Source organism: Entelurus aequoreus, linkage group LG25 (genome assembly GCF_033978785.1).
Source record: "Entelurus aequoreus isolate RoL-2023_Sb linkage group LG25, RoL_Eaeq_v1.1, whole genome shotgun sequence".
Taxonomy (NCBI): domain Eukaryota; kingdom Metazoa; phylum Chordata; class Actinopteri; order Syngnathiformes; family Syngnathidae; genus Entelurus; species Entelurus aequoreus.
The window spans coordinates 32,464,569-32,482,090 of NC_084755.1; the positions used below are offsets into that span (position 1 = coordinate 32,464,569).

General features: G+C 37.8%; 1 protein-coding gene across 2 annotated transcripts in view; it reads left to right on the plus strand.

Annotated features, from left to right (window-relative positions):
- Positions 1–14,950, plus strand: part of LOC133642699 (26S proteasome non-ATPase regulatory subunit 11A-like) — a 28,799-nt gene extending 13,849 nt beyond the window's left edge. Inside the window, exons 7-13 of one of the 2 annotated variants that reach the window (XM_062037054.1) lie at positions 1,969–2,029; positions 4,078–4,140; positions 6,139–6,264; positions 6,392–6,427; positions 6,535–6,586; positions 10,194–10,337; positions 14,114–14,950. In XM_062037054.1, the coding sequence (XP_061893038.1) occupies positions 1,969–2,029; positions 4,078–4,140; positions 6,139–6,264; positions 6,392–6,427; positions 6,535–6,586; positions 10,194–10,336 (481 nt within the window). In that variant the 3' untranslated portion in view covers position 10,337; positions 14,114–14,950. Of the gene's footprint in view, positions 1–1,968; positions 2,030–4,077; positions 4,141–6,138; positions 6,265–6,391; positions 6,428–6,534; positions 6,587–10,193; positions 10,338–14,082 lie in introns of both variants that reach the window. The other variant, XM_062037053.1, reaches the window with a different exon arrangement.
- Positions 14,951–17,522: the final 2,572 nt, after the last annotated feature.

The following is a 17,522-nucleotide window of genomic DNA, read 5'->3' on the forward strand; positions in this document are numbered from 1 at the left end:
AGGGTAATATTAAAAAAAAAAAAATTGATAGATGTTGAAAGTCAAACACATTCTGACTGGTACACACAAGCTATGGAGATGATATCAGTAGAAAAAACTGCATTTAGTTTAGATAATAATGAGTCATATATTGGAATATGGGATCCATTATTTAAATTTGTTTTAACTATTAAATTAACCAAAATATGACTTATTATATCTTTGTGGAAACTATTGGACACAGTGTGTTGTCAAGCTTATGAGATGCGATGCAAGTGTGAGCCACTGTGACACTATTGTTCATTTTTAATTTTTTTATTAATGTTTTTGATGATAATATAAATGAGTGATTTTTAATCACTGCTATTTTGAAATTGTTACTAATATTGATACTGTTGTTGATAATATTCATTTTTGTTTCACTACTTTTGGATTGTTCCGTGTCATGTTTGTGTCTCCTCAATTGCTCTCAATTGCTCTGTTTATTGCTATTCTGAATGTTGCTGGGTCGGGTTTGGTTTTGGAATTGGATTGCATTGTTGTGGTATTGTTGCGTGTTGTTTTGTTGGATTGATTAATAAATTCATTTAAAAAAAGAAAAAATGGATGGATGGATGGATGGAAAAAACAAAACAAAAACAAAAAACAACAACAAGCTGCTGTATGCTCTGCCCTGCCAACACGCGCACACACACACACAAGTCACTACTTTTCATATAAAGCCATAAAGGAATGGAACGACCTCACAACAAACTTGAAAAGTCTAACAGATTACTCTTCATTCACAATTGAAGTTAAAAAGTGGCTTTGGAGCAATCAAAGCTGCTCACACGGTCACTAAGATGGGCATTATGTTTGACACATCAACCTAATGTGTATTATATTTATCCATGAGAGCATTTTTTATTGTAAATTGTGAGGTGTGTCTGTTAAAATCATGGTTGTTTTTACAAATGACAGATGTGAACAAAAGCATGTATTGTCTTTGTGTGATGATGTAAATGAGGTGTGGTTGTATTGTATATTAAGTATGTGTCCATGAAAGGGCATTTTATGACTTTTTTCTTAATACTTGTGTATGATTTTATTGTCATAATTTTATTGCATGATTTTTGTATCCCTTTAATTTAGGTAGCCAGGGACTGCAGATGGAAATTAGCTATTTAGCTATAATCTGGTACAGAACATATCTGTCTTTGAGCTTAATGTTTCTGTACATTGTCCCTTCAAATAAAGACTAAACTAAACTAAACTATGGCGCACTCTCAAAAACTAAATCACAAAAATCCTTAACTTCAACAACCATATTGCTACAATAATAAACATTCAAAAAAGTAAAATGCACACACATTAACAACGGCAGAGAACTGACAAGAAAGGAGCAGACAGAGGGAGGGAAAGGGAAGGGGTAGGAGTGTGTTTGTGCTTTGGAAGTGCTAGGGTCAGTTCTGGAACAAGAGAAGAGATTGTGTCTTCTCCTCTGCTGTGATATAATTCTGTTCTGGTGTCTTTTCCCAGAAAAGTCCGCCTTCATCACAATTAAGACTTGATGTGGTTACGTTCTGTTCTGTGCCGCGGTCATGCTTGTGAGTGCCATGAATGTACTCTTTTTCCAAATAGTCTTTTTTTTTTTTTTAACTCTACAGCGCTTCCCTCCTGCTTTCCACGCTGGTCTGTTGAGTTTTTGGGATTCTTATTGAGTTAACAAAATGGACTAAACTGGTCAAAAGGCACACATGCTGAATTGTTGAGATGTGATTTCTCCTACACAGCAATGTTTCGCCCTGTTTTCTTGCCTGCAGGCGCCTGAATGAAGCGTTTGTCCACAGAGACATGGTTCGCACAAAGAGCCATATTTGACTTGATCGAAAAGTTTGTAAATCGAAAAGTTTTCATATAGAGGTGATTGTAAATCGAGGTGCCACTGTCGTTAAACAACAACTGCTACTGTAAACGGTCACGTTCCAATTCTAATGTTTTTGGTTTCAGACCAGAGGATGTCCAGGCTCTCATCAGTGGCAAGCTTGTTCTGCGGTATGCTGGCAGACAGGTAACCCTTTCTTCATTTCTGAGAAGACATTTAATATTTATTTAAATTAATGTTGGCTAAATTGTTATCGGTTTATGGTTAAGCAAGGTTGGGGTATAATTTCAGATCAGCCACATTATTAAATACACTTGCACAAATGACCACATTTTCCCGTCTATAAGCCCCTACTTTTTTCCAACGCTTTGAACCTTGTGCTTTGTACAAGTTGTGGCTCATTTATGGATTTTTCCAGTGAGCACCCACACTTAACTTTAATTCCCTCGCACATCTTTCCTTCCGTCAAGGCCATTTTTCAGTGTTAGGGACACCAGTAATGTAATTTCCCCTCTTTTTCAACTATTAAATACAATTTAAATGCGGACACAACTTACCTGACAGGCTGTGCTATCCCTGCCGGCCAAACCGCGTCATCGCTTCTGAGTTGGTTAAATTTGTTTTTTTCGTCCGCACGTTGAACTGCACGTGACAGACTACGAAGCCGAATAAGTTTGACCCGGCCATCGAAAAAGGAAAAACCTGTTATTACGGTAATACAATACTGTACAAGAGCTGTATTAATTGTTCCCTTGCTCTAAAGATAATGCTCAATTTTCAAGTACTCTATCATAGAGACATGTTGCAATGTTTATTTTGGTACTTGTGGTTTGTTGTGGTTGGGCACCTCCCTGATGTTTGTTGTTGTTAAAGTTATTGTAGCTTTGCTGCTACCAAAATTTATATATTATGTATTACATATTTTATGTAATTATTATTTTTAACTTATTCATTTATATTTTAAATATTTATTATCGGATGCCCTTTTTGACAGTCTTTTTGACCCTGTGCTTGGGACAGGAGAGCTCCAAAAGCTTACTGTTATTATGAAAAAATACTCAAAAATAATAAAAAGTAATTTTTTTAATTAATAAAAACTTTATCTTTCCAATTACGCCGGAAGCTAAGTAAAATATACATATTTTGAAAGTGAGAAAAAAATAATATACTTTACATTTTTCTGAAGGGACATGCTTTGGTACCAATTGTCCTAATTGTGAGTTTTTATTAAATAAATATAAAACAGTCAAAATGCATCAAAATCACTATCCAATGCTATTGATATTTTTTGGTTATAGCAACATTCTACTACGCACTTCATAATTTATACTTTATGAGTTTTTTGTTAAAATAGTAAAATGTAATACTGTGGAAAAAATGGCTTACAAATGTAAAAGGAAAAAAAAAAAAAATCAAAACCTTTAAAGTATTAAAGAATTTCAGTCATGTTAGATAAATGACGCCAATGTGAGTGTGAGGCACACTCACTACCTGTGCTGATGCTGCACTGACACTGTGTTGTTGTCATCTTCTAGATTAAAGAAGTTAGTACATTCCACCTGCAAATAAATGTAATAGTTAGCCAAGTTACTTTATAAATGTTCTTTTCAAACAAATCGCTGCGCAGAAAGGAATGTGAAACGTGCAACTCTGGTCAATGAGCCAGAAAAAGAACATTTACCGTATTTAGTTCCATCCATCCATTTTCTACCGCTTGTCCCTTTTGGGGTCGCGGGGGGTGCTGGAGCCTATCTCAGCTGCACACGGGCGGTAGGCGGGGTACACCCTTTACAAGTCGCCACCTCATCGCAGGGCCAACACAGATAGACAGACAACATTCACACTCACATTCACACACTAGGGCCAATTTTTTTGTGTTGCCAATCAACCCAGATGCATGTCTTTGGAGGTTCTGTAAGATTAAAATTACACTTTGGAATATTCCCCTTTTCTTCGTTCCATTGGTGATGGTCAAATGTGGCACGTCACTCTTCTGTCACCTGTGAGCTGAAAGATACGCTTCCTGATATGCAGTATTGGTCACATGTTTTTGTGTTAATGTAACACAAACATTGAAAGAGGCAGTGTCACTCCTTGTTTCATAATGCCTCAATACTTCTGTGCCATCATTAAAAAAATTGGGGGGGAAATGATTTATACAGGGTTACTAAAAGGGTCTTAACTTTGTTCATTTCAGTTCATCCACTGTATGCAACTTTATTCTTTTTCGACAGACAGATTCTCTGAAATGTGTGGCGTTGGCTAGCAAGAATCGGTCACTTGCAGACTTTGAAAAGGTTAGTAGATACACATACAGACAACGTTTAGCTCAAGGGGCGGCAACTTTTGCCATTCAAAGAGCCATTTGAGCCTATTTCCCACAAAATAAAACCCACCGAGAGCCGCAAACCTCGTTTGATCCCTAAAATGACGATAACGCCACTTATAGTTTCACTACACATATGAAATAGCATTTATGAAATCAAACACTAGACAGAAAACGACTCAACAAATTTTTCTGCTCTGATCTGCTTTCCAAAACTGCTCTTTTTCGGTCATCTCCAGTTGGGTATTTTTTCGCAAATGCTGTGTGTTTGTTCTGGAAATGTCTTGGAACATTTGTTTTTTTTGTTGTTTGCTATTTTCTACACACATATTAAGCACACATATGAACCAACCTCGTCAACAATGAAGGCAAATGTATCTTTCCATGAAGCATTAAATGTTGTATTTTCTGTCAATTGCTAGCTTACCGGATGTTGACCGCTAAAAACAATACAATGGCTTGGCAACAAAAGATGACACGTGGGGGTTGTGACCAATGTTCCCTCTAATTTTTCATGTGTGTGAGCAAACGCAAAAACTCCCTGAGCATTCAGTGGAGCCCATGTGAGCAACATCAGACGTGCACACTGTGGCTACACCAGCAGCACACCTGTCCCAAACCTGACTAAATAACAAGTTAAATCTCCATCCATCCATCCATTTTCTACCGCTTGTCCGTTACGGGGTCGCGGGGGGTGCTGGAGCCTATCTCAGCTGCATTCGGGCGGAGGGCGGGGTACACCCTGGACAAGTCCCCACCCCATCGCAGGGCCAACACAGATAGACAGACAACATTCTCTTATTATTATAATCAAATGACAGCAGTCATTTCCATGAGTTTTTTTTTTATAATATAACTGTTTAGGCCTACTTACAATGACAATAACAAAAAATATTGTTTTTCATGAACTGTGTACTTGTATTGTTTGTCTGGGTGGAGGTCCTGCTTTGGAAATAATTTGTACCCCTTTCTGACATTGCATTTAGTTCCCATTAAAACATTCACATGTTGCACAATGAGATGTAAGCAGGGGATCATGTGTACATTCTTGCAACTTCCTGTTTGTAAAAAGTATATTTTTATTAGTATTTATTTAATATACTAACAGCATTTCATGATTACTATTTATAAATTAAGATTCCTAATAAATGACACTAGAATAAGCACACATTTGATTGGTAAATCATAGTGTAACGACCTGGAATTACACTTTATGTGTGGTGTTGGAGTTGTCCGACTTTTTGTGTGGCTGTAAACGCTTCACTGGCTAAGTGCCATATGTGCATGTGTTGGCGCAGGTGAGAAAGAGCGAGCGGCTGCTGTTGATATAACAAAGTTGCTTTTTGTCTGGTTTGTACTGCAGAAAGTGACCACTTTTGCTAGATATAATTTTTTTTACTAATGTTTTGGTGATGTGTTTATGGCCGACAATAAAGAGTTTTGCTCAGTAAAGTGATGGATGGAATTCATGTCCTCAAAGCGTCTCCACAGACGTTGTTACAATATTTGAACAATGATGAAGAAAACTGTTTTCTCTGTTGTGTCCGTGTCGTGTCGAAAATTGTTATGCGCTTATTTTTTTATTTCATTTTGTGCGTGGCATAGATTTGCCGTGCGCAGAGGACGCTTGAGCAGTGCGCAATTGCACAGGCGCGCACCTTTCAGGGAACGTTGGTTGTGACATACATCTCAATCGACCATATATTAAAATACGTTCCATTTTGTTTATATTACAAGATCACAAAAGTCTCCAAAATAACAACTGTAACATTAAAATATAATTAATTAAAATTAAATTACCATTATTTATGGAAATTGTGTGTCAAAGGCAAGCCAAAGGGAGCCAGGACAGAGGCATGAAAGAGCCACAGGTTGCAGACCCCTGGTTTAGCTTATTCTCTGCTTGGGCACCTTACTGAGCCAGTCGAGAACATAATGTGTGTAATATTCTGACCCCGTCCTTCCACAGGCACTCACCGATTACAAAGCAGAACTGAGGGAGGATCCTATTATCCGAACCCATCTCACCAAACTTTACGACAACTTGCTGGAGCAGAACCTCATCAGGGTCATTGAACCTTTCTCCAGGGTGCAGGTGAGCATTTCACAACAGATCAAAGTCATTTTCAGTTTCATTTTGTTTGTTTTCATTTGCATAATTTGATCATCTCAGTCAATCTGATGAGCCGGATTTAAAATCTATTTTGTCTTTTCTCTACCAGATAGCACACATTTCCTCCCTCATTAAACTCTCCAAGGTAGTTGTCCTTTAACGTGTGTAACATGCTTGATCATGACTAATATGCAGAATTTCCTTTAGTGTGTGCAGTGAAATGAGCAGAATCTGACAGGGTCTTTCTTCTAGGGAGATGTCGAGAAGAAATTATCACAGATGATTCTGGACGAAAAGTTTCATGGTATGTTACTGAGGCTCTTTCCAGTTAGGAATGATAAAGCTCCAATTATTTATTAAAAATGACTACCCCACACACACACAAGCAGAACCCTTTTACTGTAACTGCCTGTCTTTAATGGCGGAAGCTTCTCTTTTGAATAATAGGAATTATCTGATACATTTTCGAGGTTTCAGATTTTTGTACAGTGGAGCCTCGATTTACGAACGGTTCTTCAACGGGGTTTGTGAATCGTAAAGTTTGTATAATTTCTCCATAAGCAACAATTTAAATATGATTATGGGTTCCAGCCTCAACAACATTTCATGTTTTAGTGAAGGGTTGTACACTTTGAACGCAATATAATGTGCTAAACAGCAGAGGTCCCCAAACTTTTTTGCACCAGGGACCGGTTTAATGTAGGCTTTGTTTTCAAGGACCGGCCTTCCACGTGTGGCAGATAGATATAGTAAATTCGTGCATCAATCAATCAATCAAGGGCTGTGCATGAAAAATTAATGCATGAAAAAAGTCACAATAACGTTGAATTAGTGGGAAACCCCTGACCTTTTCCCTTTGCAAAAAAGCTCTCCATTGACTTTAGTTTTTTACTCATTTTTGCTAGTAGTAGGCTTTTTTTTTGGCTTTAGTATCTGATGGTTTTATAGGTGATACATCACATTCAAGGACAAGAGCATGGATATTAAATAAAGCTAGAAATACTTGCCATTAGTTCCAATAGATTTATGTGCATTTCTATTTCCATTATAAAAGTTATGTATTGGTATTTTGTTTAGCTTAATCTTTATTTGAAGGGACAATGCACAGAGACATTAAGCTCAAAGACAGATATGTTCTGCACCAGACTATAACTAAATAGCTCATTTCCATCTGCAGTCCCATGTTACCTAAATTAAAAATATACAAAAACATGAAATAAATTTATAACAATAAAATTATACTATAGCATGTAATCAAATTAAGAAAAGTCATAAAATGCCCTTTCATTGACACATACTTATACATTACAACCACCCCACATTTACATCATTACACATAGACAATACATGCTCTTGTTCGCATCTGTCATCATTTGTAAAAACAACCACGATTTTAACAGACACAACTCACAGCTTACAACAAAGTGCTCTCATGCATAAATATAATACACATTAAGTTGACATGTGGGTCAAACATAGTGCCCACCTCAGTGACCGTGTGAGCAGCTTTGATTGCCCCAAAGCCACTTTTTAAGTTCAACAGTGAATGAAGAGTAATCTGTTTGATTTTTCAAGTTTGTTGTTGTTCTTCCATTCCTTTATCGCTTTATATGAAAAGTCTGATTGTGCAAAATAGTTTTTAAATCTCGGTATGCTACACTGCCTCCTGGTGGAGGCCTGTGTGTTTTTACTCGTCACAGCAGATGTAAACTGGACAAAGTGCTTAAGTGGCGCTGGTGCAGTGTTATTTAAGATTTGATGGGCCATTCGTATGGAAGCTAATCTTTGAATGTTAGCAAAATTGTGCCATATTTTATATGTAGTTATAGCAATGTTAGCTTTTTTTGGTCCAATTTTCAATGCTTCAATACATTTGTTAACTGTTGCGCTAACTATTGTGTAATATGACTATGTGCAGTAAAACCAGCACTTTAACTTACTAGGCCAAAGGATATGTTTATTTTATTCCTACAGTAAAATTATTATATGCAACAGTTTAGCACTTCTCCATCTGCTTTATGCAATTTAACTACTGTGGTCACTTTGTTCCTGACCTGCCCTCATTGTAGGTCATCAACCTGCCGCAGACTGCAGATGGAACCTAGCTTTAGGCTATGATTTGGCACCTTTACATTTTGTCTGTTTATTAATGTGCATTGTCCCATGTAAAAAAGATGTAACACATTTAGCAAATGGCGACTTCCTATCAGGAGTTGTATAATACATCTATGATCAAGCTTATTGGTGTGTCTGGTGGGACTGGTTAAAGTTATGTAGGAGAAAAGGCGGTCGGTTGTAAATTATTTAATGTCTCTGTGCGGCCCGGTAGCAAATGCGTCAAGGACCGGTGCCGGACCCCGGACCGGTGGTTGGGGACCACGGCTATACAGTACTGTATATGAAACAAACATAACAAGGAGGAGATCGGTACAACTTTCTCTTTATTAAGAAGCTGAACTGCACTGCACACACACACAGGTCACATTGGTGCGCTCACAAACGACCAGAAATCACAAAAATCCTTAACTTTAATAACCATATTGCTGCAATAATAAACACAAAAGTGTGTATATATATATATATATATATATATATATATATATATATATATATATATATATATATATATATATATATATATATATATATATATATATATATATATATATTAGGGCTGCAACAACTAATCGATTAAAATCGATTATTAAAATAGTTGCCGATTAATTTAGTCATCGATTTGTTGGATCTATGCTATGCGCATGCGCAGAGGTTTTTTTTGTTGTTGTTTTTTTTTAATACATTTTTTTTGTTTGTTTGTTTGTTTTTTGTTTTTTTTACTAAACCTTTATTTATAAACTGCAACATTTACAAACAGCTGAGAAACAATAATAAAAATAAGTATGGTGCCGGTATGCTGTTTTTTTTCTCAATAAAATATTGGATAGGATAGAAATGTAGTTTGTCTATTTTATCCGATTATTAATCGATTAATCGAAGTAATAATCGACAGATTAATCGATTATCAAATTAATCGTTAGTTGCAGCCCTAATATATATATGTGGATATTAAGAGTATGTGAAAGTTTGACTCCTACCTTGTTTACTAAAGTTTTGTAATCAGTCAGAAATATCAAGCAGCTAAAATGCGGCAAACAGTATAAGTGTGGAGAAAGTGTTTTGCATTGAATTTAAATGGGTGTAATTTTGAATTGTATGAGTGGTCTTTGAACCTGTTTCATAATATCCACAAAGTTCAGTGAGCAGGGTGTGTTATGTCTGACCGTGTGTTGATTTTTTATTTTATTTGATCCAATTTTTGGGGGGAGTTTATTTGCGCCATGAGTGGGAAAAGTTGTTTGAATTGGGTCATATAAGTCAATTATGTGGTTGCTTCAAAGTACATTTCCTGGTCATCGACCTGATTTACTCACGTTGTCTACAATATGGCGACAAATTAGCGGCATTTAGACAGAAATTTTAAATTAAGCTGGAGGTACCTCGCGGGCCCAAATCTTTATTAAACTTGCATCATCTCACAGGCCAAAATCTTTATTAAACTTGCAACGTCTCGCGGGCCAATTTGAAGATGCGGGTGGGCCGCACTTGGCCCACGGTCTGTAGTTATGACTACACAGTGCCATTTTGAGGCCAACTTTCAAACATGTTGGCCATACTCTCTCCATACACGGCTCTGAGTCATCTGGTCCTTTGTCGCCACCTAGTGGCGTTAAGGCGTATCTGCATTTTCCTGTCATTTTACAGCACCACTCCATCCCATACCTCACCTGAAGTACCCTGGGACCCTCAAGGGGGGAAAAGTGTGCCTCACACTTTCAAAACCTGTGCTGTAGGCCAACTTCAGCCACCTGACCCCAAGTTTTCATATTCACTATCCTTGCTTCTGTTGACAGGTATTTTAGACCAAGGTGAAGGCGTGCTCATTGTCTTTGAGGAACCTGTGGTGGACAAGACGTACGAGGCAGCACTGGAGACCGTTCACAACATGAGCAAGGTGGTGGACTCGCTTTACAACAAAGCCAAGAAGCTAACATAAGGTCAGTCCAGTCCAACCAATGATGCAGGTGTTGTCAATGTTAGGGTAAGCGATACCATATCTGTCAGATTGAGACATGTTCAAGATACTTTTTAAAGTAATGAATATGAACAAGTTAGTACAAATCCACTTAACTTTGCCTAAAGCTGAGTGGTGGTTTACCTAATGGAAATAAGCTCATTAAATACTGTAGATTGATGTTCAAATGTGAGTGGTCTTATTCAGTCCATTGCATATGCTGGTTTTGCCATTAAAACTCGACCCAAGCATATTTGCAGTTCAAAAAGGATCAAACTACTTCTAAAATCCACTTGAAAATGGTTCTGCTTCCAAGCTACAGTCTTTCTCCACGGTTGCTTCCAGCGTTCCAAACACAGACAAGACACAACAGCAATTACAAGACGTTCCAGAGAGCTTTGCCAGAGCCAAGGAACCCATAGTGTAAATCTGGCAGTATTTCCAGAATTATAACTTTAACAGCATATAATGTTGGCACAAATGTGTGTTTCTTTGCAAATGATACACAACATCAGGTAGGGCTGGGCGATAATGGCAAAAATAATAATCACTATTATTTTGATAACACGATTATTCATTAATTTGAAAACATGAGTATTTATTCTACCACCAAAACTCGACTTTAAAAATAGTTTAAAATAACATTAAAAAATTTGTAACAAATAAACCAAAGGTGAAATAATAATAATAATAGTAATAACAATAGATACATCTAACACAATTCCTCAACTCATATGGAAACGGGGTTTGTACATATCACATGTTGTTATGAAGGTTTCTGTTACTACATTATATATTTATTTGCAGCGTGTATATAAAAAGTTGACGGAAGGTTTTGAAGGCTACCATGACTCGTATCAGCCACATCTTGCAAGCGTTTGTTTTTTTGTCTTCAGAATCCTGAGAAAAGACATAAGTGTTCTTGTTTCTCATAAAGATTGTGAATAATAGGCAAAATTCCCCAAAAAGTGCAGTTCCCCTTTAATGTGCATCCATCTCTCTCGCGTTGTTGATTTGATTGAATCACATAACATGCAATTCGGCGCGCTGCTGTCCCGAACACGTGTTGCCCCGAGTGTTGCAGAAGCTTGCATCGAGCGGACATTGGTAAGGATTTTTTTTCATGGAGAGAAAAATCTGGGGAAAAAATGGGACCTGGAACGAAGGACATAAATCGGATTTCCCAGCAAAAATGAGATGGTTGACACACTGCAAAAAGTCAGTGTTCAAAAACAAGAAAAAACTAAACAAAAATTAGGGGTATTTTATTTGAACTTAGCAAAATTATCTGCCAATAGAACAAGAAAATTCGGCTTGTCAAGACTTTCCAAAACAAGTAAAATTAGCTAACCTCAATGAACCCAAAAATACCTTAAAATAAGTATATTCTCACTAATAACAAGTGCACTTTTCTTGGTAGAAAAAAATGGAGACCTTTTTGCTCAATATGTTGAAAAATATTCTTAAATTAAGTAAATGCTAGTGCCATTATCTTGACATAATGATATGCGCTCGGCATCATGATTTTTTTTATATGCTTGAAGTAAGAAATTAATACTTTCAAAATGTAGTTTTATACTTGTGAGTGTTGATGACACAGCTTTGCATCAGTTGATATTCTAGTTTCAAGCATGTTTTACTCAATATAGGTCATCAAATCTCAGCAACAAGATGTAATATCTTACTGAGATCATTTAGGACCAAAACCCTTAAAACAAGTAAAACACTAACATAAAATCTGCTTAGTGATAAGAATTATCTTATCAGACAGAAAATAAACAAATATAACCCTTATTTGAGATATTTAATCTTACTTAGATTTCAGTTTTTGCAGTGCAGGTATAATTAGACGAGAATTTATTTTCTGAAAGAACGAGAAAAGGATTCAGTTTTTTGTGACGCTAAAACCACATGGTTGAATTAGGATAGTTCTTTGCAGTTATTTTCTGTTAGGGCCACCGGGCCACTCTCCGCTGTGACTATAAATACTATCATTTGTCTATGGCATTTTTATGAGTACACCTCTGCACAACATTGTATCCTTATTAACGTTAAAAATACAAGAAATATAGATCAATTTACTACAAAGAATAACTTTATTAACATTGTTTTTTAGTCTGTAACCGAAAAGAGACAAAGTGCATCTGTCTGAAATAAAAAAAAGTTTAATCCTTATTTAAACTAAACAGTTTTTTTTTTTTTTGACCCCTTGAATCATTTGAAACTGCAAAATAAAATTAAAAAAACTGAATAAATTATAACAAATTAAATTTTATTAGAAACATTAATTCAGCATAATTATATAAAATACTTTTACCTACAAAACAACAATTTTACAAAAAATATGTGCGTTTAAAAAAAAAAGTATTTTCTAAATGAGGATGTTAGAAATGTTTTGTAGTGCATAGTTTTTCGAAGCAAGTTTTTTAAAATACCGTAATTTCCGGACTATAAGCCGCTACTTTTTCCCCTCGTTCTGGTCCCTGCGGCTTATACAAGGGTGCGGCTTATTTACGGCCTGTTCTTCTCCGACACCGACGAAGAGGATTTCGGTGGTTTTAGTACGCAGGAGGAAGACGATGACACAATGATTAAAGACTGACTTTTCATATACCGGTAGGCTGGTTATTTTGATAACTTACAGGCGAGCACTTTGTATTACTTTGCACCGTTGTATTATTTGTACTCTGCACGAATGCTGTTCGCCATGTCAAAGATGTGAAAGTTTGATTGAATGATTGAAAGATTTATTGTTAATAAATGGGACGCTTTGCGTTCCCAAACAGTCATCTCTGTCCCGACAATCCCCTCCGTGGTAGCAGGAACCCCTATATACTACGGTAATTACAAATCAAAACCCTGCGGCTTATAGTCGGGTGCGGCTTATATATGGAGCAATCTGTATTTTCCCCTAAATTTACCGTAATTTCCGGACTATAAGCCGCTACTTTTTCCCTTCGTTCTGGTCCCTGCGGCTTATACAAGGGTGCGGCTTATTTACGGCCTGTTCTTCTCCGACACCGACGAAGAGGATTTCTGTGGTTTTAGTACGCAGGAGGAAGACGATGACACAATGATTAAAGACTGACTTTTCATATACCGGTAGGCTGGTTATTTTGATAACGTACAGGCGAGCACTTTGTATTACTTTGCACCGTTGTATTATTTGTACTCTGCACGAATGCTGTTCGCCATGTCAAAGATGTGAAAGTTTGATTGAATGATTGAAAGATTTATTGTTAATAAATGGGACGCTTTGCGTTCCCAAACAGTCATCTCTGTCCCGACAATCCCCTCCGTGGTAGCAGGATCCCCTATATACTACGCTAATTACACATCAAAACCCTGCGGCTTATAGTCGGGTGCGGCTTATATATGGAGCAATCTGTATTTTCCCCTAAATTTAGCTGGTGCGGCTTATAGTCAGGTGCGGCTTATAGTCCAGAAATTACGGTAGCTGGTGCGGCTTATAGTCAGGTGCGGCTTATAGTCCGGAAATTACGGTATATTATTATAGTGCCCCCCCCCCCCCTGCCTAGGGGTCCCACCCCACAATTTGAGAAGGACTGCCTTAGGATAGACTTTATTCATCCCACAATGGTTATGGATTGGATAACTAAACCAGTCCCCAAAATATTTTTTTGTGTGACAACAATGTATTAAAAAATGCTGTAACTGAAGTATCTTTATTCAGTCTCTGCTATCTGCCTTTTATTTTCTTCGCTCAGAGTAAAACCAGCAGTCTTTCAGTGTCATCAGGGCCAGTCAGACACACTTCAACCCCTGCAGGGAAGAGGAAGGAAATGAGGGGGCAAAGACTTAAAAAAACAAAACCTGGAGACCGATGAGATGGACACACTTCTCCCTTCAAAACTCGGCCCCTTTCGTCTGCTTGGCCCAATCAGGTCAGGTGCTCCTCCTTGTGGACATATCCAGGCACTGTGCCCCTTTTCTTCAGCTGTTTCTATTGTATGTAAAATAGGTCAATTTTCCTTCTCTTTCTCTCTGTGCTGGCCACCAGGGAGTCTTGTGAAAGTAAACAATACACCAACACAGCACTGACACATACGTTTATCATCAAATCAACAAGAAACGATTAGAAAGAAACCTACACATGTAAATGGTAAATATGGCTCGATTGGATTCTACCTATTTTTCTTGTTCGACTATGGACTCTGCCCGTCCCGACATTACTACTAGCATACGCGGCGGCACAGGCCCCCTTCAAACCGGCTCAGCCACAAAAAGTATTTTGGGAGTGGACTACACTGTTGCTTTAAGACGGCGCCGCAAGAAGACCTTCATCATGTTAGTGTCGTGCCACTCACCCTCATTTGACCTCCTCCTTGTATATAACATGGCCAAGCTTGTTGGCCAAGTTCATGCAATGTCCCATGTAATTATAAGGTCTCATTTTTTTATAACATGTCAATCTCACCCAGTGAGGGCACGAGCAGTGCTTGCGGTGCTCACGTGTCTGAACAGGGGAGGGACCTTGACAAATCCAACCTGTACAACCCTGAAAATGTCATTTTACAGCAACCGAGGGTTTAACATATATGAAATAAGTGCTAATAAAGACCAACTTGACTTTGGGTTCAAAGTGTTTTCATTTTGCACTTAGGGCCGTTATGCTTCTTTCCAGCTGAGGCGTGCACTGTGCAGTAACAATTTCTGACTAATTTGTGTATTTTGGTTTGTTTCATTGCCCCCATTTTCCTTGCCTTACTTTAAAGGCCTACTGAAATGAATTTTATTTATTTAAACGGGAATAGCAGATCCATTCTATGTGTCATACTTGATCATTTCGCGATATTGCCATATTTTTGCTGAAAGGATTTAGTAGAGAAAATCGAAGATAAAGTTCGCAACTTTTGCTCGCTGATAAAAAAAAAACCTTTCCCCTACCGGAAGTAGCGTGACGTCACAAGCGGTAGTGCTGCTCACAATTCCCCGTTGTTTACAATGGAGCGAGAGATATTAGGAGCGAGAAAGTGACGATTACCCCTTTAATTTGAGCGAGGATGAAAGATTCGTGGATGAGGAACGTTAGAGTGACGGACTAGAATGCAGTTCAAGAGATATCTTTTTTCGCTCTGACCGTAACTTAGGTACAAGCTGGCTCATTGGAATCCACACTCTCTCCTTTTTCTATTGTGGATCACGGATTTGTATTTTAAACCACCTCGGATACTATATCCTCTTGAAAATGAGAGTCGAGAAGGCGAAATGGACATTAACAGTGACTTTTATCTCCACGACAATACATCGACGAAGCTCTTTAGCATGAGCTAACGTGATAGCATCTGTCTCAAATGCAGATAGAAACAAAATAAATAAATCCCTGACTGGAAGGATAGACAGAAGATCAACAATACTACTATCAGGAGACACCGAACCAAACACTGGACATGTAAATACACGGTTAATGTGTATTCGACGCCTGTCGAAGCCTAGCAATGCTGTTGCTAACGACGCTAACTTAACAACGGGACCTCGTCAGAGCTATGATAAAAACATTAGCGCTCCACCTACGCCAGCCAGCCCTCCTCTGCTCATCAACACCCGTGCTCACCTGCGTTCCAGCGATCGACGATGCGGTCGGCGGCCCGGAGATGTAGGAAGTCAAGGTGAGTTCGCCGCTTGCGCGTCTGCTATCCAACAAAGTCCTCCTTGTTGTGTTGCTACAGCCAGCCGCTAATACACCGATCCCACCTACAACTTTCTTCTTTGCAGCCTCCATTGTTCATTAAACAAATTGCAAAAGATTCACCAACACAGATGTCCAGAATACTGTGGAATTTTGTCGAAGAAAACAGAGCTCTGTGTATTGTGTCCAAAAGGGTCCAAACACTTCCGTGGACCTCGCGACGTCACGCGCATACGTCATCCTCCAAAGGCGTTTTGAACCGGAAGTTCCCCGGGAAATTTAAAATTGCACTTTATAAGTTAACCCGGCCGTATTGGCATGTGTTGCAATGTTAAGATTTCCTCATTGATATATAAACTATCAGACTGCGTGGTCGGTAGTAGTGGCTTTCAGTAGGCCTTTAACATCCAACCTGGGAAACATCATTTTAGGATGGAAGAAATGTATTTGTTTTCTTCCTGGACTCAAAACTAACAGAATTGGTAGGTAATGCTACAAAAATGATGTTGAAATCCAAAGTAAAGATGAACAACTCAACTGACTCTCAATGATCTGCTTAATGATTAAAAAAGTACTGTGTAACTTGTTTATTTTGGCGCAACGATAAACGGTATTAATGATAACCGCAGTTAAACTCTCGACAGTTGGTTAGTATTACTGTTTTAAATTAAAATTGTTGAGAAACCGTGATTGATACCCGCACTTTGATAACCTCACAGACGGACCAAATGCTACCGTATTTTTTGGACTATAAGTCACAGTTTTTTTCATAGTTTGGCTGGGGATGCGACTTATACTCAGGAGCGACTTACGTGTGAAATTATTAACAGATTACAGTAAAATATCAAATAATATTATTTAGCTCATTCACGTAAGAGACTAGACGTATAAGATTTCGTGGGATTTAGCGATTAGGAGTGACAGATTGTTTGGTAAACGTATAGCATGTTCTATATGTTATAGTTATTTGAATGACTCTTACCATAATATGTTACGTTAACATACCAGGCACGTTCTCAGTTGGTTATTTATGCCTCATATAACGTACACTTATTCAGCCTGTTGTTCACTATTCTTTATTTATTTTAAATTGCCTTTCAAATGTCTATTCTTGGTGTTGGCTTTTATCAAATACATTTCCCCAAAAAATGCGACTTATACTCCAGTGCGACTTATATATGGTTTTTCCCTTCTCTATTATGCATTTTCGGCCGGTGCAACTTATACTCCGGAGCGACTTATAGTCCGAAAAATACGGTAAATGCTAACATGAAATCAAGAGACATTAACATCTTTCCCTATGAAGAAATGACAAACCCCAATCCAAATTTATATACCGTATTTTTCTGAGTATAAATCGCTCCGCAGTATAAGCCGCGCCGGCCGAAAATGCATAATAAAGAAGGAAAAAAACATATATAAGTCGCACTGGAGTACAAGTCGCATTTTTTGGGGAAATTTATTTGATAAAACCCAACACCAAGAATAGACATTTGAAAGGCAATTTAAAATAAATAA